This window comes from Pyrgilauda ruficollis, unplaced genomic scaffold (genome assembly GCF_017590135.1).
Source record: "Pyrgilauda ruficollis isolate IOZ18807 unplaced genomic scaffold, ASM1759013v1 scaffold10, whole genome shotgun sequence".
NCBI classification, from domain to species: domain Eukaryota; kingdom Metazoa; phylum Chordata; class Aves; order Passeriformes; family Passeridae; genus Pyrgilauda; species Pyrgilauda ruficollis.
Window position 1 is genome coordinate 17,047,862 of NW_024508101.1, and position 24,487 is coordinate 17,072,348.

At 41.9% G+C, this 24,487-nt stretch overlaps 1 protein-coding gene across 3 annotated transcripts; it reads left to right on the forward strand.

Moving 5' to 3' along the window:
* SHISA5 (shisa family member 5) lies at positions 1-24,487 on the forward strand. Of its 3 annotated transcripts, none has more exons than XM_041464201.1 (6): positions 1-84; positions 4,136-4,213; positions 5,367-5,420; positions 18,607-18,722; positions 19,022-19,237; positions 21,432-24,487. In XM_041464201.1, exons 2-6 carry the CDS (start codon positions 4,188-4,190, stop codon positions 21,506-21,508), a joined length of 489 nt encoding a protein of 162 aa, XP_041320135.1. In that variant the 5' UTR covers positions 1-84; positions 4,136-4,187; the 3' UTR covers positions 21,509-24,487. The 3 variants fall into 3 exon arrangements, with proteins under 3 accessions (XP_041320135.1, XP_041320142.1, XP_041320127.1); XM_041464208.1 differs by having other exon boundaries at positions 6-98; XM_041464193.1 differs by lacking the exon at positions 1-84 and adding an exon at positions 3,447-3,484.

Sequence of the window (24,487 nt, forward strand, 5' to 3'; positions counted from 1 at the left end):
CTCCCTGCACACCCCGGGGCGCGGCCGCCCTCCTGCCGCTGTGTCGGGGCGTGCTGGGCTTCCTGCTCCTGCTGCCGGCGGCCGGTGAGCGCGGGAAGGTGCGGGAGCGGGGAGCGGCGGGGCCCCGGTGCTCAGGGGGGTTGGGGGGCTCCGGCGTCGCTTTCCGAGGCGGTGATCACATCCCGCGGCGAGGCCTGGCCGCAGCCCCCGGCGTGAGGAGCCCCAGGCTGCGAGCTCAGCCCCCTCAGCTCTGCCGCCCGTGCCGGGGCGGGGACTGAGGAACGCGTGGTTTTGGGAGCTGGGGAACCGCGGTGTTGGGGACACGTGGAACCGCGGTTTTGGGAGCTGTGGGAACCGCGGTGTTGGAGACACGTGGAACCGTGGCGGTGGGGGTTGCGGAGCCGTGGCGTTGGGGACTGAGGAACCGTGGTTTTAGGGACACGTTGGAGCCGTGGCGTTGGGGACTGAGGAACCGTGGTTTTAGGGACACGTTGGAGCCGTGGCGTTGGGGACTGAGGAACCGTGGTTTTAGGGACACGTTGGAGCCGTGGCGTTGGGGGCACGTGGTCCCGGCGGCGGCGGGAGGTGCCCACACGTGCACAGCTGTTTGGCGCGGAATTTGGGAAAAGTCCTGCTGAGGGAAAAGTTCTGCTCAAGTTCGGTGAATTTGTGTTGAGCCGTGGTGTCGGCCAGCAGTGGCCTGATAATAGGGGATGTTGGTAACTAAGGTAAGGTAATGATGTACTAAAGCGGGTTATTCTTGAAGCATCCAATCAAAAACCTTCACCTTTTCACCCCCGACACAGTAAATTCTACGCTTTTACTGGAAGACAATAGAAACACTGAGGTGTTCAGTGATGATATCACATAAACAGCATACTTATGTAAGCTTGTTTGGTGATTGAGGTCATACATCAAATGCTGTTATTGATAATGGGTTTTTTTTTCAGCAGCCCTATCTATTGCTAATTTGTTATTGTGCTTAGAGGATGGACCATGTGGTCTTCCGCAACTTTGTCGTTAGAAAGAGTGGATGTAATCACAGAACTTAGCTGCTGAGGTCTCAGAGAAGGAGAAGCACTCTTTATATTTTATATCAGTGGTATCACTTGATCAGAGAGATCCAATTCTGCACAAACGTGTGCAGAAAAGTTGCTTGTGATATGCAAAAAGACATTTGACTTGGCCAGAGTAATCCGGGATCACAGTTTGTTCTGTTTGGGGGCTGAGCTGAAATCAATGTGGCTGACACGGTCAGAGTTTTATCTGTAAGTACTTCAAGGTATGAGCACCAGAAGAAGGAGTCTTTAAGCTGACTCACCACAAAGGTGCTATAGCTGTTACGGTATGCCAGTTGCTCCTGAATATATTGGGGTGGAAGTCAGTACTTATTGCAGTGATTGGGGACTGGGTGGGAAGAGTGGCAACTCTGCTCTTGAGATGGAACTTGGTCAGTCTTTAAAGGTTTTGTGTGGTACTGATGGTGTGAAATCATCATGCTGATGCCCTGCAGGATAGGAGGAACCCCTCAGTAACTGGATTGTGTTGGGTTGGGTGTGGACTGTACCTGTTCTCAGGTGATTCAAATAATTAAACTAGCAGAAGACTGGCTGGGGAAAAAAGTGCCATCAGTTGATGGGCTGGAGAATTCAGTCAGTTGAGGAGGGGTCTCATGGATGCCACAGCTGATGGAGGAAGAGAGGAACAAAGCAGAGGCACCAAATTCTTCAGCTCAGCCACCTGAGAACTGGCCTAGGCCTTTGGTTTTCCTTGTTATTTTATTGTGCTGCAGTAGTACAATTGTGAGATGAAGGGAGGAATTTTGTTGGTTGCCTTGCTGTGTAATTTCACACAGTATTTTGGAATTGGTTTAGCTACCTGTCATTTCCTTGTTGGGGTAGAGGAAGAAGGGAGGAGTCAGGTGGTATTAGGTGTCTGCAGAATAAAGAAGACCATGTGTAAGCACATGTAAAGCTGTAAAAAGTACTGTGCTATGGGTACAGAAGTTCCTCTTTGTTTCTGTTTAATGAACCTCCATATTGAAACCCTTATAAGATTTTTGTTTTTCTTTTTATTGTTGGCTGTGATGCCTAAATATTTTTAGCTTTTTTATATTTTTCATGTATTTGTAACATTGTAAGCTGTTAATACAAAGCTCTCACTTCTAATACTTTTCCTGTTCTCCTTCATAGTTTACCAAACCCTTACTAATACATTCTTGAAATTCTGTTTAGTCTTGCCTTTAGTCTAGCAAGGACACTTCGTTTTGCAGCTTATATCGTAGACACAGTAAAGTGTAGGCTAAAAAGATTGGTGGGTGCTCCAGGGGGAAATTACCTAACCGGAAATTACCTAACCAACTGCTCTTCTTACTGAACAATATTTGATAGGTATACTAATCAACCTTAGAAAAATTGTAGAAATACTGTATTGTGTGTGCATATCACCATAATGTGCACCATTAAGGCTGTCAATTAAAGACTTGCGTTCATATTATCATTTTAACACTGTTTGGAAAAGTTTTGTGTTTTATTCCAGGCAACAGTATTCAGGTATTTCTTGATGCCAGAGAGTAAAGGCTGAATTTTCAGATGTTAAAGGCAGTTTAAATTGTCTTTGCTTTTTTTTTTTTTTTTTTTCTTGCTTTCTCTGAACAACTACACCTGAAGGAATTTGAGCTCTTTGGATGGAGTGTGGTTTAGGAACAAGATACCAGGGTATGTCTTGTTGATGTGATATGTGATAGGAAGGAAAATGATGACTAGAAACCAGCTGACTGCAGCATTTGTCACTGAAAAATGAAGTGATACCCTTGTTGGGAAATTATTTTGCTTAAGCTTTGAGAAGTTTTTTTTGTGGCAGTTAAAAGCTTTTAATGTGCTATTCTTATGGTGCAGTTACTCAGGCTTGGGAGGGCAAGGACAGAGAAAACAGCCAGTGTCTTGAGGAATGTGTCAGCCCAATGCAGTTCTGAAAAGTGTGGGATGTTCCCTAAGGGAGCCATCCTGGTGCATGAACATCCCCAGTGATTACCACTGGGGCTGCACCAGGTGATGCTTGCAGTGGGAATGCTGCTGGACTGATTTTAGTTCTAAGAATCTGTTGTATGACATCTGTTTTCTGCAATGGATTATCAGGATTAGGATTTTCTGTGAAGTAAACAAAGCAACAGGTACAAACAACCAAGTCGCAGGGAAATCCAAACTTACAGTGAATGCAGTGGTGTTGCATCTTTTCCATGAAGGCAAATCTCTAGGAAAATTAAACATTTTATTCTAAGTGATTTTAGGGCCTTTTGGTATTTTTAAACATTTTGGCAACTCATGTTGCTCTTTGAGTCTTTACAGTAATTTGGTAGCTACTCTCAGATATAGTGAAGAAAGTAATACCAGCATCTCATATTTTCATGCAGTTTAGTGCTTGTGTCTGTGTGAACATTTGGATAGAGGTGCTTAGTGAAGATGAGCTACTCTCTGTGTAAGAAGTAAGTAAAGTGCTTGTGTCTGTGTGAACATTTGGATAGAGGTGCTTAGTGAAGAGCTACTCTCTGTGTAAGAAGAAAGTATTTGCCTTTGCTATACACAAAAGGAAATACTTGGTTTGTAAGACCTGACCCAAGTACTTTCAGTATATTTAAATGTTAACTTAGGTGATCTTGTCAGGATGAGAAAAAGAATTTGTATAATTATTCCACTTACTAACTATTGGTTTGTAACTCTTCTCAGTTCTGGGTGAGGATTGTCAGGCATATACTGGTTATTTTGGTGAGGTACAACTTGCACAATCCTGTCCTGATTTCTGCTGTGGATCTTGTCTGGATTGATACTGCTGCTTTAATGTATTCCTAAAATTTGATGAACAAAAATTCCAGTGCAATCAGCTTAACAAAAGTTATGAGGCAAACTGAATGTGTACAACACATTACAATTCTGTCATCAAATGACAAAACCACACTGTTTAATGGTTAAATCTTCCTAAAGGACCTTTCTCTTCTAGATCTCTATCAGGCTCTATCGGGGATCAACATTAATGCTTGTTACTTGTAGAAAGGGAACAATGAGCTGGATAAATTAGTGCATGAACTGATGTGTGTCTTCTTAATAATTTTCAAATACTTTGTGTAATTTTTCTGAAGGTCTCCTGATGCAGAAGACCCTCTGGAAACTGTAAAGAAGATCGCAGAGAAAATGAGGAAACTCACATCCACCAACTGGTTGGGATGAAGCTTTAATATGCTTTTTTTTTTACCTTTGTGGGAGGGCTTCAAGGCCTGATACAATATGCATTGATGCTTGTTAAAATGATTGTCACTGTCAGTATTGCTATATCACGTGGAAAGTCCTTGTTATTGAAAGCTTAACTTCACACTTTAGGATGCTCAAGGATAGGTGCCTTTGGTACCTGCTCCAGATGGAGAATGTTACCAAGTGAAAGGCATCCCAAAGGAGCAGAGAGGACACACTCTAAAACCACCTATTGTGGAGTTATTACTGTAGTCACAGAGTGGATAATGTGGAAAATTACCAGGCTTGCTGTGGAGGATGAATGAGGCTGGTTGAGTGCAAACTTGAGCTGAGCCACTTGCTTATCTGGCTCAGGCAGGGCTTAACCACTGAAGGATGTCTGGGGTGAAGCACTGGCCTGAGCTCAGTGTTGTCTCTGTGAAGCACAGAAGAGCAGCCACCTCCCCGCAGGGAAAGCGAGCATCACTCCCCTTTACTCAGGCATAAGAGGACTTGTTCAAAGTATAGATCTGCTCCTTGGAGGCCACGATGATATGCAGTGTGGGAGCAAAGACAGTCAGAGATCCTTAGCCAGGTGGAGGAGGTATTGACACTGAAATGTCACACTTCTGTTCTGCCGTTGGTTCAGTTTGACTGAAGGTAACAGAAACCCTCATAAAATTGGTGTTTGGTTTTCTCTATGTAGAGGATGAGACTATGGCCCCACTTGGTGGACAAATTACTGTGCTTGCTCCTCTCTCCCCAAAGCAGGGATGCCTGTCAGAGCATATCTGGGTGAAACTAAGCTTGGTTAATGGTGAACATGAGCTTAGTAAAAAGCTGTATTTGTTGATTTTTGTTGTTAATCACTGATTAACTTTAGTTACTTAGGGCTAATGCAGTAAATGCATTTATCCACAGCTGCTCTGAATCTATGTACGGTTTGTTTGGTTTTGGATTTTGCAAAACTGCCTTGGAACAGTGCTGTCAGGCTATTGTCAAATCCATACTTTTAGCACCACAGGCAACCAAAAGAATCTCTCCTTTTAGTGTACCTTACCTTTCATAAGCACTTGAAACTTGGCTAGGTAACTTTAATAAGTAATGAATTCCATTTTTTTGAGATGAATTCTCTTGTTACAGGATCTCTGACTCGGACATTTTTCAGGATCCTGATTTAGACTTTTCTGGCCCCAGGTAAGCCATGCAAGCTTTTAAAATGGGATTTGTGTAGAAGTTCTTCATTGTGTTATCAGGACATGGCAGTGTTGGCTTAACAGTTGGACTCAGTGATCTTAAAGATCTTTTCCAGCCTAAACAATTCCATGATTCTGTGCTGCTAGAATACAAAAATAGAAATACTAATTTGTGCGTTAAGAGTTTGGAACACTCAAAATCTGTGTGTGTGTTGGAAGAAGGAGAGACATGAGGAAGAAGCTGGGTGTTGCTATTGAGACCATAACAGTCTCTGTATATAATAATCTGCATCCTCCCTGCTGAACAGGAGTTGAAGCATTAGCACAGAGTCACAGAACAGTTGGGGTTGGAAGGGACCTCTGGAGATCCAGTCCAACCCTCCTGCCAAGGTAGGGTCACTTGGAGCAGCTGACACAGGAATGTGTCCAGGTGTGACTTGAATGTCTCCAGAGAGGAGACCCCACTCACTCCGTGGGGAGCCTCTTCCAGTACTCTGCCATTCTTTACATAAAGAAGTTCTTCCTCATGATGAGGTGGAACATCCTCTGTTTTAGTTTATGGCCATTTCTCTGTGCTTTGTGCTCTTAGAAAATCCATAGTAGCTCTGGAAGAAAATCTGCTTATGTTTGAAGTATCTCCTTGGTGTTCTAGCATCTTTTGCAGTTAGTTTCTATCAATATTTCTCCATCTCTTTCAGTCTTGGAAAGAATTCCTTTAAGCCTATATTGGTGATGACAGGAGTCCTGCTGTAAAAATGTGTCAGTTTTTCACAGAAGATGATGAAGAGAGGACAGGAATTAATCACAGAATGTTACAGGGTTGGAATGGCCATTAAGGATGATCTGTTCCCAGCCTCCCTCTGCCATGGTCAGGGACACAGGTCCCACTTACTGAAGACCCATCCAGCCTGGCCTTGAACACTGCCAGGATTGGGACATCACAGCTTCCACTGGGAACCTGTTCTAGTGCATCACCACCCTCATAGTAAAACGTTTCTTCCTCTGAAGAATTCCTCCTGAATTTCCTCTCTTTCAGTTTGTACCCATTTACTCTCTGTCCTGTCAGTCCAGTTCCTGACGAAGAGCCCCTCTCCGGTTCCCTGTAGCTCCTTCAGACACTGGGAAGTGCTGGGGGGTGTCCACACAAGCTTCTCTTCTCCGGGCTGACAGCCCCAGCTCTCCCAGCCTGTCTCCTCAGGGGTGGTGCTGCAGCTCTCTTATCAACATCGCGCACATCTTACCAACAACCCTGGACTCGCTCCAACCCTTCCGAGTCCTTCCTGTGCTGGAAGTGACGCTGAGCTCTGGCTGATGGATGTCTCTGCGTAGGTTTGGCGATCGGGAGCGCGGCAGCGGCGCTGGGGCTCCCCTTTAAGGGGCGGTGCGGGCGCCGTGACGTGCGCGGGGCCGGGCGGCGGGCGCGGAGCGAGCGGCGGCGAGCATGGGGTAAGCGGCGGGGCTCGGGGCTTCGGGAAGGGACCCGACAGCTCCGGGGGGACCCCGACAGCTGCAGGGGGAACCCGCCCGTCCTTCCCGGGACCTCCGGCGGAGCGGGTTCAGTACCGGCTGCGAGCGGGGCCGTGCGAGCCGCGTCCCCGGGAGCGGCGGGCGGGGGTCGGGGCCGGCGCCCTCCCCGGCACAGCCGGGCTGAGCCCCCGCGCTGTGTAAGTGCGGGCGCGTCTGCACCTGCGGGGGAGGAGGGGCCGCGCTCAAGGCAATGGGCACTGGCATGGTGGTGTGAATGGGGTACTTGGATGTCTTGGAGCCGTGGTCTCTTTGGTGATGTCTCTTCAAGGAGGAGGATTTAATGTAACAAATATTTTGGAGGAGGGATGCCCCTTCTCAGCTAGGCTGATTGTCTTCAGATGTGTGGTTTCAGTACAGCAGGCATGAGCCTTATCTTGAAGTCAGGGCTTGCTCTTTGTAAATGACAGAAAAAAGCGTTTAGGAAGGAGCAGTTAAATTGTTTTAATTATCTTTGTTTTCAGCTGTGGAATGTTTAAAAAGAGAACTGTGGATGTCTCACCTTGAGAAGATGAGTGACTTCTCTTTTCCTTTTCAATTACATTGCAGCTTTGAAAAATTAGTGTTGTGCAAAGGCCCAGACTTGACATCAAACTTACCTTCTTGTTAGGCATTTTATTAGAAAGGTGGTATTACTCACAGGAATACTGTCCTTGAAAAGCCGCCTGGATATGACTCTGGAGAAAAACCACATCTCAGAACTTTCCAAAATGACTTATGACTGAGCTGTCCCATTTAGGGTGTTTCAATACTGGGAGTTGTAGCGAGTGGCACCGTCTTGTGACTGCAGCCAGTGGGACACCAAGTAGATTTTTGTTTAGCTACAGACAGTGCCTGGAGTTTTGTGTTGTGTATGTTGAGGTTTCTATGCTTTTTTAACCAAGTAGTAAGCTGAACTCCTTCTGGAAGAGTTCTCATGCTTCCTTGCCTGCAAGGTATACTCCACCCTCTCTCTGTGCCAATTTTTTTTTAAAGGCAGGTTTTGCCTTGTTTCTTGATGACTACGTTAGGTTAATTCTTCACTGTGTGGAGAGAAGGGCTGATGTCAGAATATTTCTTTGTATCTACAACAAGATGAGCATTCTCTTTGAACAGTTTGTAACATGACAGGAAGCAAAAAGGGCAACTTCCTTTAGTGCCCTGTTCTTTCTCAGGAGTTGCAGATATTACCTTTGACGCTGCCTTTGAGAAGGAGGTGATGATTTCCTGGCATTATGGGTCAGAAAGTGTTTAGTTCCCCATTCTTGCATCAGGCTGATTTCTAGATAGAGTTAGCACCCTGGCACACTGCTCACAAATTCTGTCTTTTTAAGAGAACTTCCCCATTCTGAGGGCGAGTTACAGACTACCTGTGGACTTGCCACTGGACTCTGTGGTCTGGGTGTTTCTTCTCCCTGCTTGGAAATCCTGCCACAATTACACCATAATTCTAAGGACAGGGTTAGGGAAGGGCTGCTGGTGGAATGTTTGTTCTTTGTTGTCCTGCCCGGCTGAGCAATTTCTAGTTTGCTTGTACTTTTGCTCTTTTCTGCGTTTATTCTGAAGTTTTCTGCAGAACTGCTGCAAAGCACCAGTTTTCAGTAGGTTTATTTTTAGTATCATCCTTTGATATTAATGTTTTTCAGTATTTATATTGAGTATCAGGTGCTGTTGAGGCAGGTGTGCATTTTGGGCAATCCTTTTAAGTGTATTTCACATTGCAAGTGGTCCATACTCTATAATCTTTGGTGGACATTTTAAAGACCATAAATTGCACTCAATTGGAGTGTGTTAATAATGCTCTTCTAAGTACTTGAAGGTATTTTGCTTCCCAGAATGCTGCATTTGGAAGCAAATGTAAGCATTCTAGGAAAGGTATAAAAGTCAGGGTTAACTCAGATTCAGGCACTTTACGTTGTTGATCAGTCCTTAAAGATCATGTGGAGCTTTTAGGTCAGGGTATAGACACAGGTTTCATACTGCTGAACTTCATAAATTTGTCACCATTTTTCCTTGACCATAAGTGATTTCTCCAATTTCTGCTGTTAGTGAATGTGTTGTGGCAAAGGTTTACTACTGGAAGGTGTTTCAGGATTTTTCCCCCCCATTTTCATTGGATTACTGAGTTTTCCCCTGCTTTACGCTGGTTTCAAAGGTGGATTGTGAGTTGTGAGGTTAATTTAGTTGGTTTCCCCTTTTCATTCTGCTGTACATAGTATTATTTTAAGGAACTGTGCAAAAAGCAGAGCACTGATTCACCAGGACAAAACTTGTTATTATTTTCATTGGTAATGTGATTACTTAGCCTTGGTATGCCAATTTTCCAATAGTGACCCTTACTGGAAAAGGAAATTAGATGACTCATATCCACAATTCAACTAATTGTGAAGTATTTGAGTGTTTAAGGAGATGGAGCAATTCAAAACATCTGTATCAGAGTTACAGAAGAAAATAATGTAGTTGGGCAGCTGATACTGGGCTTTCTAACTGGAAACAAGACTTCACATTGTCTGTGTACACAGTTAATTTGGCTGTTTCTGAATTAATTTTTGCCTGTAAGTTACAGCAGATTGTGTAAGAGGTACAGTAATGCCTGAGGCAAGGCTGTTCCTCCTTATGAGAAGGGGGAGGCAGATGTCCATCTTCCTGGGAAGCTTTGGCCAGCAGAGACAGACCAGCCTTTTTGGATGGGGATGTGCTCATTTGGGGTTTGAGCCATGTGTTGTCTTGTGGCTTCCTTGTCTTTTGGGATACAGAGAAAATCCATGCCTGGTTGAGATGTGGCATCTACAATAGGCTGCTACAGGCTAACCTGGCAAACCAGCATATTTGTAACAGTGAAATATATGATTATCCTGATTTTCTTTGTCTGGTTTAGATATTTTCAAGCCCATGTTTTCTCCACAGACAAGGTCAAAAATTATATTGAACTATGCCCTGTTTCTTCTCCCCTGCTATTACTATCAGGGACTCCAGTTTACACTTTCTGGTATATTTGGATACTCCAGGATCTGTAATAGTTGCCAGTGATAAGAAAGTAAATAATGAAGATAATTACAGAATCACAGAATTGCTAGGGTTGGAAGGAACCTCTGGAGATCATCTAGTCCAACCCCCCTCCCAGGCAGTGTCACCTGAAGCATGTTACACAGGAATGTGTCCAGGTGGGTGTGGAATGTTTCCAGAGGGAAGACTCCTTGAAAATTGGAAAAAAAGCTTGTAGAAATGTAAGCAGTCTCTGTTTAATGAGCAGAGGATTTCTTTTCCAGTCCTTGATATTTTCTGTAATAAATGAGTTAAACTGCATACAGCCTGTTCTGTGAGGCTCGTGTTCAAGCACAAGCTAATCTCACCAAGGAATGTAAGCTCCTTGCCTGGAAACATCTGAGACTTGGATTTGAAGCTACTTAAAGAAATGTTTTATGCTTTTTACTGCCCTGAAGAGTAAACATCAGCTTGCACAATTAGCAGTGGTAACTTACACTGCATTTGGTTTTGTGTTCACCGTGTTCTTGGTGAAGAAGCTGCTTGAAGGTGGCGCAGAGTTGAGTTGTGTCTCTGCTGCTGCAGGCACTTAGGTTTCGTTTCCTCAGAAACCAGGCAGGAAGGAGAGGTTGAAAAATGCTGCCCTGGTGCATGAGGCAGATGTGCATGGCTGGGTTAGTGTGCCCTGCTCTCCACAGAGGGCTGTGTGACAGCAGCAAGCACCCTGAGCACACAACGACACAGCAAGATTGATCACTTGGATTTTGTTCAGGAGTTAATTTTCCTGTGGCTGTGTGCTTCATTGAACATAGCTACCTGCCAGGGTAGAGTGTTCCCTCTGGCTGTGGGTTTTCCTGTGCCTCTTTGTAACTCTGAAGTAAATTTTTAACATACCAGCTGACTCTGGAGAGAGCTTGTGGAAGAGGTTGCAGGTAGGGTAGCCCTCACAGAAGGATCCTATAGCCCAGGAAACAGAGGATCCTTTAAAAACATGTTTAAAAGGCCATGATGGCTATTCATTAGGATCTGTAAAAATTTGAGCATTTCATATACTGCCATAAAAAAACCATGGCCTGAGGTGTAGCTGGATATATTTGCCACAAATTGTGTTTGTAGACGTATTATGGGAGGAGGAGAAAACCTTCAAATTGCCCAGCCTTTTAAAACTGCAGCTGTAGTGTCTTCTGTGAAATGAACAAATTGGTTTAATTTCAGGAAATTATCAGTTGTGTAGAGATTGGCCTTTTGTCAAAATCTTTGTCAAATTCAAAACACTTTCTACCATTCATTTTTGATGTGATACACCTCTGTTTTATTAGCATGATCTCTGGCTCTCAATTCCACTGAGGGGGTAAACTTAAAAACCGCCTTTTTTTTTTTTTTTTTTTTTAGGGTGTGAAAGGCACTAGTCATCAAAGTCACTTTTGTGACTCTTTTGATGAAGATCTTGTTAATAATCAGTGTTATTTAAAAGAAGTAGTGGTTGGCCAGATGTGACCTCTGCTGCAGTGGTCTGTTCTTGTTTGTACAGTGTTGGATTTTCCTTGATGATCCTTGTTGTGCTGGGTGACTAATATTCCAGAAGAGAAGAGGAATGTGGGGCAAGATGTTATAGTAGTACAGGATAATTAATTTATGTAATTCAAACTTTGCTCCTGCCCAGACACAGTAATTTGAAATTTTATATATGTGATGATACATGAGTAATGTGGGTAAAGAAAAAGGTGTGTTTCCTATAAAAGATGGGTTATAAGGCAGGCAAAGCAGGTGGGTGTAACCTAGTCCAAACTTCCTTTTACTGCAGTTGCAGTGTGTTTTGCAAGTCATACACCAGGTTTCAATTTGCCAGGAAAAAAAAATACTTTAACTCTTTGGCCAAGTTAGTTTCTAATTTGTTGTTTAAATCTGCTTCTAGAATTAGTATGGTACTGGCAGTAGCAAATTCATATTACAGGTTTTATGGGGAAATTTTTTGTGTAGCACTTAGTTGTTTTTTGTTTGGTTTGGTTTTTTTTTCAGTTAAAACTTGTTCTGTTAATTCAGTTAACCATGTAAGAAAAATCCTTGCCATTGCCAGATTTGAATTTGGGGTGTGGGGGGTAACATCCTGTGTCCTTGAGGTGGGTGGTAGGAAGGGAACTGACTCATGTTGCTTGCCTTAAATATCTGTAATCATTCTACATTTTTGCCACTAAAGGAATGTTTAAAATTTATTTACCACCTGCAGAAGCAAATGCCTTTAATTGTGTTTAAGGACAGTTTGTATGCTGAGGGTCCAGTGGACTGAAAATTATCTGGGGGCCTGCATGAAGCTGCAGTGTTAATTCTTGCACTGCTGATGAAAGACTTCAGTCCCTCTGAATGCAGACTTGACTTTTCCCCTTGTTATGTGCATATTTTAATGTATTAGTTGCTTACAGCAATTACTCTGTTTTCTACAAAGTGTACAATAATAGATTTCCTGGCAAACTTCACTGGAAAATTGTATTTTTAGTCTGTATTACAAAGGGATTTATATATATATAGAGACATATTTAGTACAAGTGCACTCTTTAAGGACCAAGAAGAGATGCTTGTATACATATTCCATAATAACCTGTTGGATCAGGGTGTCATATGTCTGAGTAAGACCACAAACTCCAGGAAGTTCCTTCCCTGCCACTTTCTCATAAAGGCTGCTTAAGAACACGTTGTGCTAAACATGTTATTTAAAAAATGGAGAATTAAAAAAAAAAGTAAATATAATATTAGAAAATAGTAGTTAGCTTTATTTCCAGTAGGTCTTTGTGTTTAAAATTGATGTTTATTATTTTGGGCTTAAAGTAATCCACATCAGATTCCTATTTGCACAGACAGGTAAAGGCTCCATTCAGCACATATTTAGCAAACTTCTTCCCCTGAGACTCTTGCCTTCTCTTTTTCTGTAGCACTCTGGCAGTTGCAGAGTTTCTTGCTTCCCGTGGCATTATTGTTGTTTTAGCTTGTTTCTCACGCCAGAGCTGGGTCCCTGTGCTCTGCTCAGCTGTGGGCTCTGGGGGATGCAGCTCAGGGCTGTTTATACCGCAGGTAAACAAAGGGGTTGTTTTGCTGGGTTACAAACTCTCCTTTTGGGAGTACCCAGAAAGAATTACGGAAAGTAGTGCTGAGTTTTAGGGGTTTTCATTCAATCTGTGTCTCTGCTAGAGCTGTTTGCAGTTGGTGATGGCTTCAGCTGGTGCTGCTCTGAGGGGTTAGTCAAAATAAAGTGAAACCCTTTTCACGACATGGGGGCAGAACCCCAGGAGAGACACTCTGAAGTGCTAATTGAATTAACATTTGTCTGAAACACCACACACCACAGTTCCAATCCACACTTCGCTGCATTGCAGAGCTCCTAAAATGACTTTGCGGTTTCTCAAACCTGCCAGTCTGATGAAACAACCAAGATTTTGTAAAATTGAAACCACGCTGCTCAGTCTGAGTCTTAGGCTGCCTGTTGCCTACCACAAGAATCACTTGGAAACTTCCTGATCATGTGGGGATCCTGTTCTGGGGAGGTGGCCAAGGCTGCACCAGCAATTACTGTGATGGCACCATCACAGAGGTTTGACTGTGGTGTATATTCCTTCTCATTGTCTGCCTGTGCTGAAGCTCCTGGCTGTGCTAAATTAGGCTGCTCCCTCCTGCAAGTGTTAAAATCAGGCTAATGTTTTCCTGTGAGTTTGCTTTCTGAGTAATAGTAAATTATTTTCGTTTAATCTTTAGGAAAGTGTTTTGAATTTTTATGCTAAAACGTTAAACTGAGGAAGTGTGTTGGTAGTAAAGTTGTAAAACCTAATCCCTGTGAAAGGCTCTTGGAAATTCATATTGCTCTTTAAAAAAAAAAAGGCATTATTTTCTTGCTAAACTTCACAGGCAATATGTGGCACTGTATGGCTGTGACTAAAATGTTAGTTAAGCATCTCCCTCTGGGGACTTGTTTGGGCATGCCCTACACCTGAGTCAGGGCAGACGTGGATATTTCCCATTCCATCACATTTCTGGGAACTGGATCCTTTTCTGGAGCAGTAAGGAATGACATGCATATACTCGATTTTTTTATTTTACTTTTAGGAATGGCCTAAATTATCTTTTGAAGTCTTTCCAGACCACCCTGTGTTACAGTCATAACTCACTATTTGTAAATGTTTGTTTTTAAAAGCAGCAGTGCTTTTGAAGAGAGCCTTGCCAATGTGTTTCTCGAAGCATGGAAGAAATCTTGGAATAGATTAAAACTTGCACAATAAAAAGGCTGCTTAAACTAATTTTTCATAACTAGGTGGTCTCATTGTTAATTTGGATATTTTTTTCTGTTTTAAGACAAAATTTTTAGTGTGCCCTACTCACATGAAGGCATAGATATATGAAAACTTCTTTTGTATCAGCTTACAAAATGTCACTTACTTAAGTAATTCAAACTGTTTAAAAGAGTTAAAAATACATTGCTGGAATCAAAGCTTTGATATTTGAAAATGCTTTAAATAAACTACATTTTTTTTCATTTGACTGTTCAAGATCAGGATCTCCAACATGAATAACTGCCTTGAGAATTAACTTCTACAAATAGTGTTACTTAGATCCTGGTCTTGGTTCTCACATTTTAATATGTCTCATTCAGTCCTGAGAGGGGTAAAATAGGCAAGTAACTCCCTTTATGTGAACTGATAGATACTTTGAATAATTACACAGCTTTAAAGGTGAGTCTGAGAGGCATTCTCATTACACATACACTTCAGTGCCTTCCAAAGGTGAGAGGATAGGGTAGAAGTGGAGGTGGGGCAAGGCAGGAGAGACGTGGTGGTAGGAAGGGGCAGGATGTTATCTCTCCATTTTTACTGAATGGAATTAATGTCTCCATATTTGCTTTCCTATAAATTTTATGAGCAATTGCAGTTTGTCATTGCTGCAGTAAAACTGCTGTTAACTTTGATTTTGTTTTTTATGAAATCATTGGCAAAAGTTTGCTTTTCTGTGAAGGGAAAGAAGCAGGAAATGTCAGTGAATGAGCTCAAGCTGTTTATAACTGTGCTTTATTTAGACTATGGTATATATAATGTGGGAGTCTGGAAACCTGCATTGAGACTGACGCCAGCAGAGCACTCTGAGCTGCTGCTGTGGCCACCCTGATTTCTCCACTCTGACGTTTGTTTGCAGAATGCAGGGGTCAGGTGTGCTTTTGGTTTTGGTTGGTTTTTGTTTTCTCGTGGTTAACCATTCAGGGGAAGAATCTGTAAGCAACAATCCCTCATTTGTTCTTTTTCATTTATGTACAATGCTAATGGTAATTAAATTATCATTTAATGTGAATATGGTTTTTTTCCAAATATTTTAGAGCCCTTTTGGCAGATTCATCAGGTGAAAGCAATCAAATGAAGCAATTTTTGTCTAAGAAGGGAGTTAGCACACTGCAAGAGAGTCTTTATACCTGCTGGAATATCTTGTCTCCTGAAGGTTAGAAAGTTCACTGAATAATATATGTTGAGCACGGTTCTGACTTCACTTGACCATCGTCTGTTAGTGGCAGCCCTCCTGCACGTTTTTCAGTAGTGGGATATCACTTAAATGCTCAAGAAGTGCTGAGACCAGTACTCCTTGGGCAGTAAAAAAGGCATTATTACAGTAAGGTAGTGACTGACCATGCAGAAATCCCAAAAGAGTATTGCTAGTTTTGGTTGTCAATAAAAATACTTAGAAAAAAAATTCTTTTTGAAGAACTCCAGTGTTGAAAGAAAGTGTTGATGACATGAATTATAAGTTCACAGCACTTACTGTTTTTTCTGTAAATGTCTCCCTACTTTGTGCTGTTCTAAGGCATTAGCCTGCATGAGCCCAAACCCTGGCAGGAAAATTATCTGCTGTGAAGGAGGTGATAAAAATGCCTTCCAGTAATCAGTTGTTACACTCCTTAAAGAACTGTGAGAAGAGCTAACTCCTCTCTGTTATTTGACTTGCTGGGCTGTCTCTGAAAGCTTATAATTTTGGTCTGCAGCAATCAGACAGTGTTTCAGTGGGCAGGAGTGGGTCACAGTGTTTGCACACACAAACACAGAACTCTGATGTGTACACCTGACACACCTGCACCTCAAACATGTGTCTCCATTTAACTCTTCTGAAGATGGGTGCAGAATGTCCTTGTGTCATTTTGCCAAGGACACGAGTGATCCAAGTGCACATGGTGTCTCTAACAACTTGGTGAAGATGAAGACATTGTGTGTTGGTTTTTTAGCTTTGCTTTTGTTGTGTTCCTTATTAGAGGTAGCAAATAGGAGATATCTGCTTCATTGAGCAGAAAACTTCATTAAAAACAAACAAATGGAGGCCATGGTCAGTGTTTTTATCTGTTGATGGCCCTCAGCTTGGCTGCAGATGGGCTTGTGCTGTTTTCTCTCCTTGTATCAGAAACTAACTTAGTTGTGAAAGATAAGGGGGTTGTACCAGTTCCCTGCTGTGCTTGGTAATTTACGATGAATAAATATTTCTCCACTTTATCTCAATTTTTCTGGTATCTTTGATTCTGCCCAGCCTTTGCTAAAGTTTTAAGAAGTTCACTGTCTGTACAAGTGAAGAATTTTAGTTGTCTTTGTCAGCCCTAATCTCTTACCTTGACATAAGAATTTCTTTCCTTATCATAGTTTTTCCTTTACTGGGGGAAAAAACCCAAGGAAGAACCTAGAAGACTACTTCACTTTGTCTTTGCTGCTGTTGCTGGAGAACAGCTGTGTATAATGGAAGTAATGTCAGCTTCCCTAGTGAGAGAGCTCTTTCAGGGTTGGTCCAGAACTGGAAACAAAAGAAAAAGCTCTTGGCTGCTCCACAAGTATCAGAAATTGCAGCTGACATTTCTTGTCCTGCAGTTTCTGAAGGTGTCTGTAGTTTGTCACAGGTGTTGCTGTTTCTTGAGAACATTGGAATCAGGATCATGATTCAGTGTATGAATCCATTGAGTGCAGTTCTCTCTCTTTTCTTCTCTTGAAATCACATTTGTATTTTGCTTTTTACACCAGGCTTGAAAGAAATGGGATTTTTTGAATGGTGGTGAGCTGACTGTGAACTTACTGTGCTGAGGTGAAGATAATGCTCATGAGGATGAAAGAGGACACTTAAAAGCTGGGTGTTTAGGAGTGTGTGTTTAGGTCACCATCTCAAAAATGTTCTGGGCATATAAATGGGGCAAAACACGCATGTGTTCTTCAACACATTATTTTCACCTTTACATCCTGTGTTGTGTTGCAGTAATCCATTTATTTTCCTGGCAGTGTTTCTGACATGGTTCCTGTGACTTCAGGAGGCTGCAGCAGTTCCTGCTTCCTGTATCAGTACTTCATGGTTGTATCCATGGTGCTGTATTTAGTGCTTCACAAAATCAGTGCTCAAGTCAGATACAGTTACAATTTCATGAAGTCATTGTTTTGAAAGAGAATTGACTCAAGCTTTTTCTTCTAGCTTTTGCAGAAACAGAATAAAATTAATGCAACCTCTCTTAAGGGGAAAGAATGCATTTTAAATTGAGCCTTTTTTATTTGTCAGTGCTCAGCTTACTAAGGGTTAAGTTGCTCTAGAAGACACTGAGGTGGTGAGGTCTTTTAAATTTGGGCTAGGATAAAGCATTTTGCAATTCTTTTTGTCAGTGATTTAACCTTCCAGTGTCACTGATACTCAAATGCAATTTTCACATTTGGTGGTTGTTTGGTAGCCAAGTGAAAATTGGTGGATGCTATGGAGAGGTTTTTTTTTTTTTTTGTTAAAGCTGTTAACAGAAAATTGAACAGGGGAAAAAAAACCAAAGAACTCTGTAGCCAAAATCTCTACCAACAAACAAAAACAGGATGGATGTGAAAATGGCCTCTCTAGTCTTTATTTTAGAGCTAATTGTTCTTTAAAACTGACTTCCTGCAATTGTTCCCAAAACTGGTGCATGGTGTGTTTTCTAAGAAATAAGAATGCTGGAGACTTTGGCTTCCATGGAAGATGGGCTTTATTGATTTCAGACAGTAGGAAACAGATAATTTCATTTAGCACTTGAAAGGGAATTGTCACTGGCTTTGCTGTGATATCTTTTCTCTCCTGTGTGGTAAATAGAACTTATAAAGCTTTGAGAGGTAACTGGTTTTGTCTGCCTCCATCATTTGGTGCTCATCACAGAAGTCAAAGCTGTTGTAATGTCTGGTCTTCCCATAACAAATTTGGGAGTTTTAGGCAGCGTTTCTGTATCCCATAATGTAGCCTGGCATATTTACTGTTGCAAAAAAGTTAGGATTTCAGTTCTTCCTAACTGTAACATGGATTCTAAAATACCTGTTTACAGAGCCAAGGAACCTGCCAAGAATCTGTTCAGGGCTGAGATTGTCTTGAGTTTGGGACTGGGAGGTCTTAGGGAATGTGGGAAGAACTTGCTGTCACCCTGAAAGGTGGGGTGCTTCATTGTGGGCTTGCTCTGAACCTGTGTGTTCGCACTAAAACAACAACAGTCACAGTCAGACTGAAATGAGAGGGTCCAAAGACCCCTTGGAAAGGGTGGTGCAGCTTCCCCTGGCTTAGCAGACCTGACCTCCTGCAGCACTGCCTTGCACAGTTGTTTCTTAGTCCAATAAGTACTGAGAGATTGGAGGTGGAGCAATGTGTTTGCTGCAGGTTTGGTTAAAGAGTGACTCTTACCAATGCTGGTGGTCTCTGTCTTGCAGTTTTGGAACCCTCATTGCCATTGGAGTTACTGTTTTTGCAGTGATTGTCATTACTATTATTCTGTGCCTCACCTGTTCCTGTTGCTGTCTGTACAAAGCATGTCGAAGACCACGCCGTAAGTAGCTCTTGATTTATTTTCTTTTTCACATCTTTGAAGAGGATTTTTTTTTATCCCTCCTGGAAAATTGTGTTCCTGTAAGAGGTGAAAATACTCTGCTCAGAAGTTGCAGTACCTAAATATTAAAAATAAGCATTTAAGCAGCTTCAGAATGTGAAGTTGGCACGAGATGTTTTGGAGTATTTTCTGAGCATTTAGAAGTTCTCTTCCATCCCACCATGTGGGGAGTCTGGGAGTTGGTGGGGGTTTTCTTTAGGGACCAGCAGCACTAACCATGTTCCTTTTCCTTGCTGCAGCTGTGGTGACCACTGCCACCACGACGGTGGTTCACTCTGCCTATCCCCAGCAGCCAGTAATGCCACCCAACTACCCAGCAGCTCCGTATCAAGGCTACCAGCCCGTGGCTGTGCAGCCCCAGCCGGGGGTGCCGGTGGCTCCCTACCCTGCCCAGTACCCTCCCCCGTACCCCACGCAGCCGGCAGGACCCCCAGCTTACCATGAAACTGTGGCAGGTAAGGCAGCACCGAGTGCTTCTCATCTCCTGAACAGCTAAGAGACAGCTGCTCTGGAGAAAATCTTACGTTATTTACATTTAATATTGTCTGTGGCTATGTTAATACAAATGGAAACAAATTCCATAGAACTCAAGTTGTGGTGGATGCTGTTTTTCACCCTGGTGGAAATTTCCCTCTCACTGTTTCTGTGTTAAGCATTGCCAGAGGAGGTGTGAGCTGGAGCTGTATGGCAAAGTTTGGCAATGTGTGGGACTGTCAGCAGATCCAGTAGAACGTTTTACTAATTCAGTTGACATTTAATATTAAAATCAAAATCACTTTACATACATACATACATACATATGTATGTAAAGATGAGTTGGATGTTTCCACATTCCCTTTCTAATCTAATATCTGCAAGCTCTATTCTGTAAGAGCATGTAGTGGCAGGACAAGGGAGGATAGATTCAAACTAAAGGACAGCAAGTTTAGATTAGTTATTATTCAATAATAAGAACATATATATTATATATCTATTTATAGCTAATAATATATAATTATGTATATTTATAAGTACCTATCTATCTTTATACATATATAAAGCCTAGTTATTAGGAAAAAATTGTTTACTGTGAGGTTTGTGAGGCCCTGGCACAAATAGGCCAGAGAAGCTATGGACACATCTCTAGAAGTGTCCAAGGCCAGTTTGGATGGAGTCCTGAACAGCCTGGTCTCATGGAAGGTGTCCCTGTCCATGACAAAGGGATTGGAAGGAGAAGTTTGTTAACAACTTGCAGTTAGAATTATTAGAATCTTTGTTCTTCAGCTTTCCTTCTTTCACAGCATTGTTTTCCTGCAGCATTATTGTTGAAATGACTAATTCCCACTTCTGCTGGTAATAGCTGTTCTCTGAACAATTGGCTCCAGACTGCTCAGAGGGGCCAAAACTAGGCTTTTACCCGTAGGATCTTCAAGTTCTCTTACAAACCTCACTTGTCATCCTTTTAAGTAACAAAGTATAGTCCTGACTAGTAGATAATGCCCTTAGAAAGTAACTTCCAGGACAACTTGAATATAAAATGGCTTTTCATGGTGTGAAAGATTTGCAAACAGTTAGAAATTGTACATTAATAATGTGCAAACCAGCCCCACATGTGAAAACACTGACTTGGCAGGACTGTTGACTCTTATTTTTCTGTCATGAATGCCAAAGAAGCTGTGGGTTTTACAGGATTATGCCAAACTGCTTTGGCTTCATCTTTTTCATATGAGGGAGCCAATAAATTAGTCATTTCACTTCTGCCTCTGGGTTCTCAGGCTGTTGCTGGTTTGTTAGTTTTAAAGCAGTTGTTTTGGAGTTTTTTTGTTTATTTTTTTTTTTTCTGGGAACTTACCAAAGCACTTTCCATGTTGGCAGCTGAAAATGCCTCACAGTGAGAGTTTTTCCTTCATTTCCCCTGTTAACCAAGGAGCAGGCTGTTAATGAGGTCACGTGCCAGGGGAGAATACCTGCTCTGCCACAGCAGCCAACCCCACTCACTTTACAAGATCAGCAGAAGATAACCACACTTGCACTTTCCAGGGATCTGATCAGGTGCTACTTGAACAAACTTGTGCTGTTTGACAGAGCTGAAAATGGAGGTGCCCCTTGAGAGCAGCTTTTGTCAGAGCAGTAGAAAATAAGGATCTTTTCCAAGGGATGCACATCTGGTATATAAGTCAAACTCTTTCATGTGCTCAGTAGTGGTGGGATATTTTTCCCTTTTATTTTACTTCCTTAATTAATTTTTTGACACTTCACAGGAAAGCATTTCCCTGAAGGAATCCTAATATGATTTCTCTAGTCCTTTTACCAGTGTTTTTTTTTTCTCAGCACACTGTCATGTATATCCTCTTGTATGTGCACCCCTTACTTCCACTGGCTCTTTTTTTGAGCCAGATCTGTTCCTTTTTTTTAGACTAGATTCTCCCCTAAAGGCTGCTCATGTACACTCAGAATCAAAAAAGCCCCAAAGTGAACAAGAACAAAAGTTTTTGTGCTCTTGCTTCTGAAATGCAGATGTTTTATGAGAAGCTGTTTTCAAGTCCAGTTAAGATACTGGCTAAGTTGAACCTCTCAGCTGTGTGCTCAAAACAGAAGTTGCTATTTTATATGTGGAGTTGAGAATGTACATTTTACAAATCTGTTTTTTCTTGTGTTTTGCTTTTGCAGTTGGTGCTGGAGCCCCTTACCCCACCCAGCCCCCTTACAACCCTGCTTACATGGATCCTCAGAAGCCCACCTATTGAAAAGCTTCTACTGTGCTTCTGCATACAAAACTTTTAAAAATATAATTTGTTCTGTTTACACCATTCACCTGTACTATATTTTTCTGGAAGACAATAATCTTTTGTTAAAGTAGAGTGAAAATCAGTTCATTATCTTCTTTTTTTTAATGCTCCAAGGAAGGAGTATTTTTCTTGCAGAAGTTAATTTATACCTCAAGCAAATACAAAAAGAGATTTTGCTCTAGATACAATGAGAGTAACGAGAAGAAAGAGTATTTCTGAAATACAGAACCACAATACCATTTGCTGTGCAATAATTTTGAGAGGAATGGTCTAATATTGAGCATTGTCAAATACCAAAAGCTGTAGCAATCTTTTGCACAGTATTAAAATGTAAAATTTTAACCTCTGAGAAACTACCTGATACGTGTTATGTAAGTTCTGCCTGTTTTGAAGCTACTATTGTTAGGTAAACTACCATTTAATACATTTCATTTATCATTCAAAAGGGAATTTTCCTTTTTTGCAACACCTTTGCCTTTGGTAAGGGGTAGTAAACCATGTTTAATTGCCTTTGAACTAGTTCTAAATAGCATGAGTTGGTTATTTCCTTGTTTTCTGTCCCAATTTTAAGGTTTATAAACTGTGTCTCCATTGGGTGTTACAGCTAAAAATAACAGACTCTCTGCCACTTAAAGGACCAAATAGATCAAACGCTGAAACCCTGAAAATTCTCTCTAAAAATTATTGGATGAGTATTTCTTGTTCAGGTAGTATTGGACAAGCTTACTTCAGCCATCTGCTGTTGATGAGTTTGGAATTAAAATCAGCCCCTTAATCACACGTTAACAGAGGTACCTTGGCAGCATTCAGTCCTGCCTCATCCCAGAGAAGGAATTCCTTTACAGGAGGGATGGGATGTCAGCAGAAGATTGGGGTTTTCAAATGCTCAGGGTTTTTCCACTGCCTCTAGTGCGACCTGTAGGTGGCAGGAAGCTAAGAATTACAGACCTTTATAAATCCAGTCTGCATTGGAGTAACAGTGTGCTGGGTGAGGGGCCACAGTGAGCATGAAACCTCCCTTTTGTCTTTAGTATTCCCATGAAGCTGAGCAGAGAATGAGAAGTCAGGGAAAGGAAGGATTTGGTCACAGGCAGGTCTTGTATTTTTAAGAAGGTAATGCTTTGAGTCATGAAACATCTTGAGACATCCTCATGTCTGTTAACACTGCTTAGGCTTTAGGCTTTATGAATATTTCATTGCTCAAACAAAAAGGTAGGGTTTTTTTTCACTGTCCTCAACAATTCTGTCTTTTTCAATGTTGAAATGCAATTTATTGTTAATCCTCATAGAACTATGTAGTTATTTGCATGTATCACTGTGACATAATCACTGAAATAATTTTAACATATCTTTTACACTGATTTTACTTTTTTAGAAGGGCCATTGAGCCATTTGTTCTGTCATTCTACATTTGGGGTATATTATTGTTTGGTGGCATTGTTTTACCTCACAGAGTGGGTGGAAGTTGCTGTTGTCAAAGGCAGCCTTGTTCCCCTTTCTGATTTTTTGAGTCTATTTCTGGATTATTCAGATTCTTTTTTTTTTAAGAAAGTTTTCAGGGCATTTCAGAAGAAACTTGTTTAAAATTTTTACACTGGGGTTCATGACAACCTGTGCCCCTCTGTTACACCTCTCTGAGTGTTGAAGTTAATAGCATTAAATGGTGCCAAGAGGCACTTACAGAGCATTTATCTGTGTATCCTGTGTCTGTGTTCCTCTTTCCTGCTGTGTCAGCTGAGGAATTGGGCAAAACACTGTCAGATGTTACATGGACCAACCAAAAAAGGATGGTGTTTCCTGTATGGAGGAGGAAGTATTGCCTTAGAAATCTGGAATGTTTCTGTGGGAGGGCGCTGAGCAGAAATAAATCCTCTGCTACAGATCCTGCCCCTGGTGCTTATTCATGGAGAAGGAGGGCAGAGATTGTCCCAGCACCTTTGTTAGTGTGTGTGCAGCCAGGCCAGGGAGATCACAGGTACAGCATCCAGTCTGGGGCTTCCTGAGGTGGTTACTGTGCCCTGTTTTTCCTCTTCCCCACATGGTGTGACAAAGGGAGCAGCTCGTGGCAGTCACAGTGTCACGTTTGGGTTGTGAGAGGGAAATCTGCAGTTTCGTGGCAGGATGGCTCAGTCATCATCCCTGAGGAGACGGGAGGAAAGTAAGGAGGCAGCAGTAGGAGACATTCCCAAATACAAGGTTTTGGGGTGGAAGTTGTACAGACCAAACAGATGGCCCTGAATTGCCACTGCTCGGTGTGGGGAGATGAGTGGTAGGCTTAAGGAGCTGAAAATTGACACCTTTCCATCAGTGCACATGTGCAAATGATGGCTGTGTACAAGTGAAGAGATCAGTCATTAATGTACAAGGAACTGCCTTAGCAATACTATTGCTAATTCAGTTACAAAACTTATTGAAAGAAGCGAAAATGGTCCAGTTCAAAATAATTCAGATTATGATTAATTTCATATTGTTAGTGCATTAATCATCATTAACAATGAGGTGTAGGACCACATTTTATTTGGTTCTTGTCCTGCAGCCTTGTTGAAGCTTGTTTTCAAATACTGAAGAGAATGGGGTGGTTACAGAAAAGATGGAGATGATCCATAAGTTTTTAGTTGAAGCACTGCTGGTGTGTCAGTCCCAGTAGCTGTTGCCTTCATGTCACACTTGTTCTCCACAGTGCTCTAGGGAGGGGGAAGGGAGCTAAGACTTTAAATGTTGATATTTTTTTTTTTTTTTAATTCTGTAAGTGCCTTTGTTTCAGAAATGTTTTGTGAAATTAAAGACAGTAGAATATTGAATTTACTAGATAATCATTGTTGCTTTTGTTACATACTGTAACCTCGCTTTGTATGTTGTTTGTAGGTTAAACATGAGTATTCAAACCAAATGGCATAAACTCTATGCACCTTTGTAATAAATTCAGTGTTTGAAGTA

Bases quoted from the DNA above. Each gene is read 5' to 3' on its own strand.
- SHISA5 (XM_041464193.1), top strand. From the start codon at position 3,462: ATGAGCTACTCTCTGTGTAAGAA. The intron at 3,485-4,135 runs GTAAGTAAAGTG...ATTTTTCTGAAG, and splicing joins AGCTACTCTCTGTGTAAGAA to GTCTCCTGATGCAGAAGACC. The intron at 18,723-19,021 runs GTAAGTAGCTCT...TCCTTGCTGCAG, and splicing joins AGCATGTCGAAGACCACGCC to CTGTGGTGACCACTGCCACC.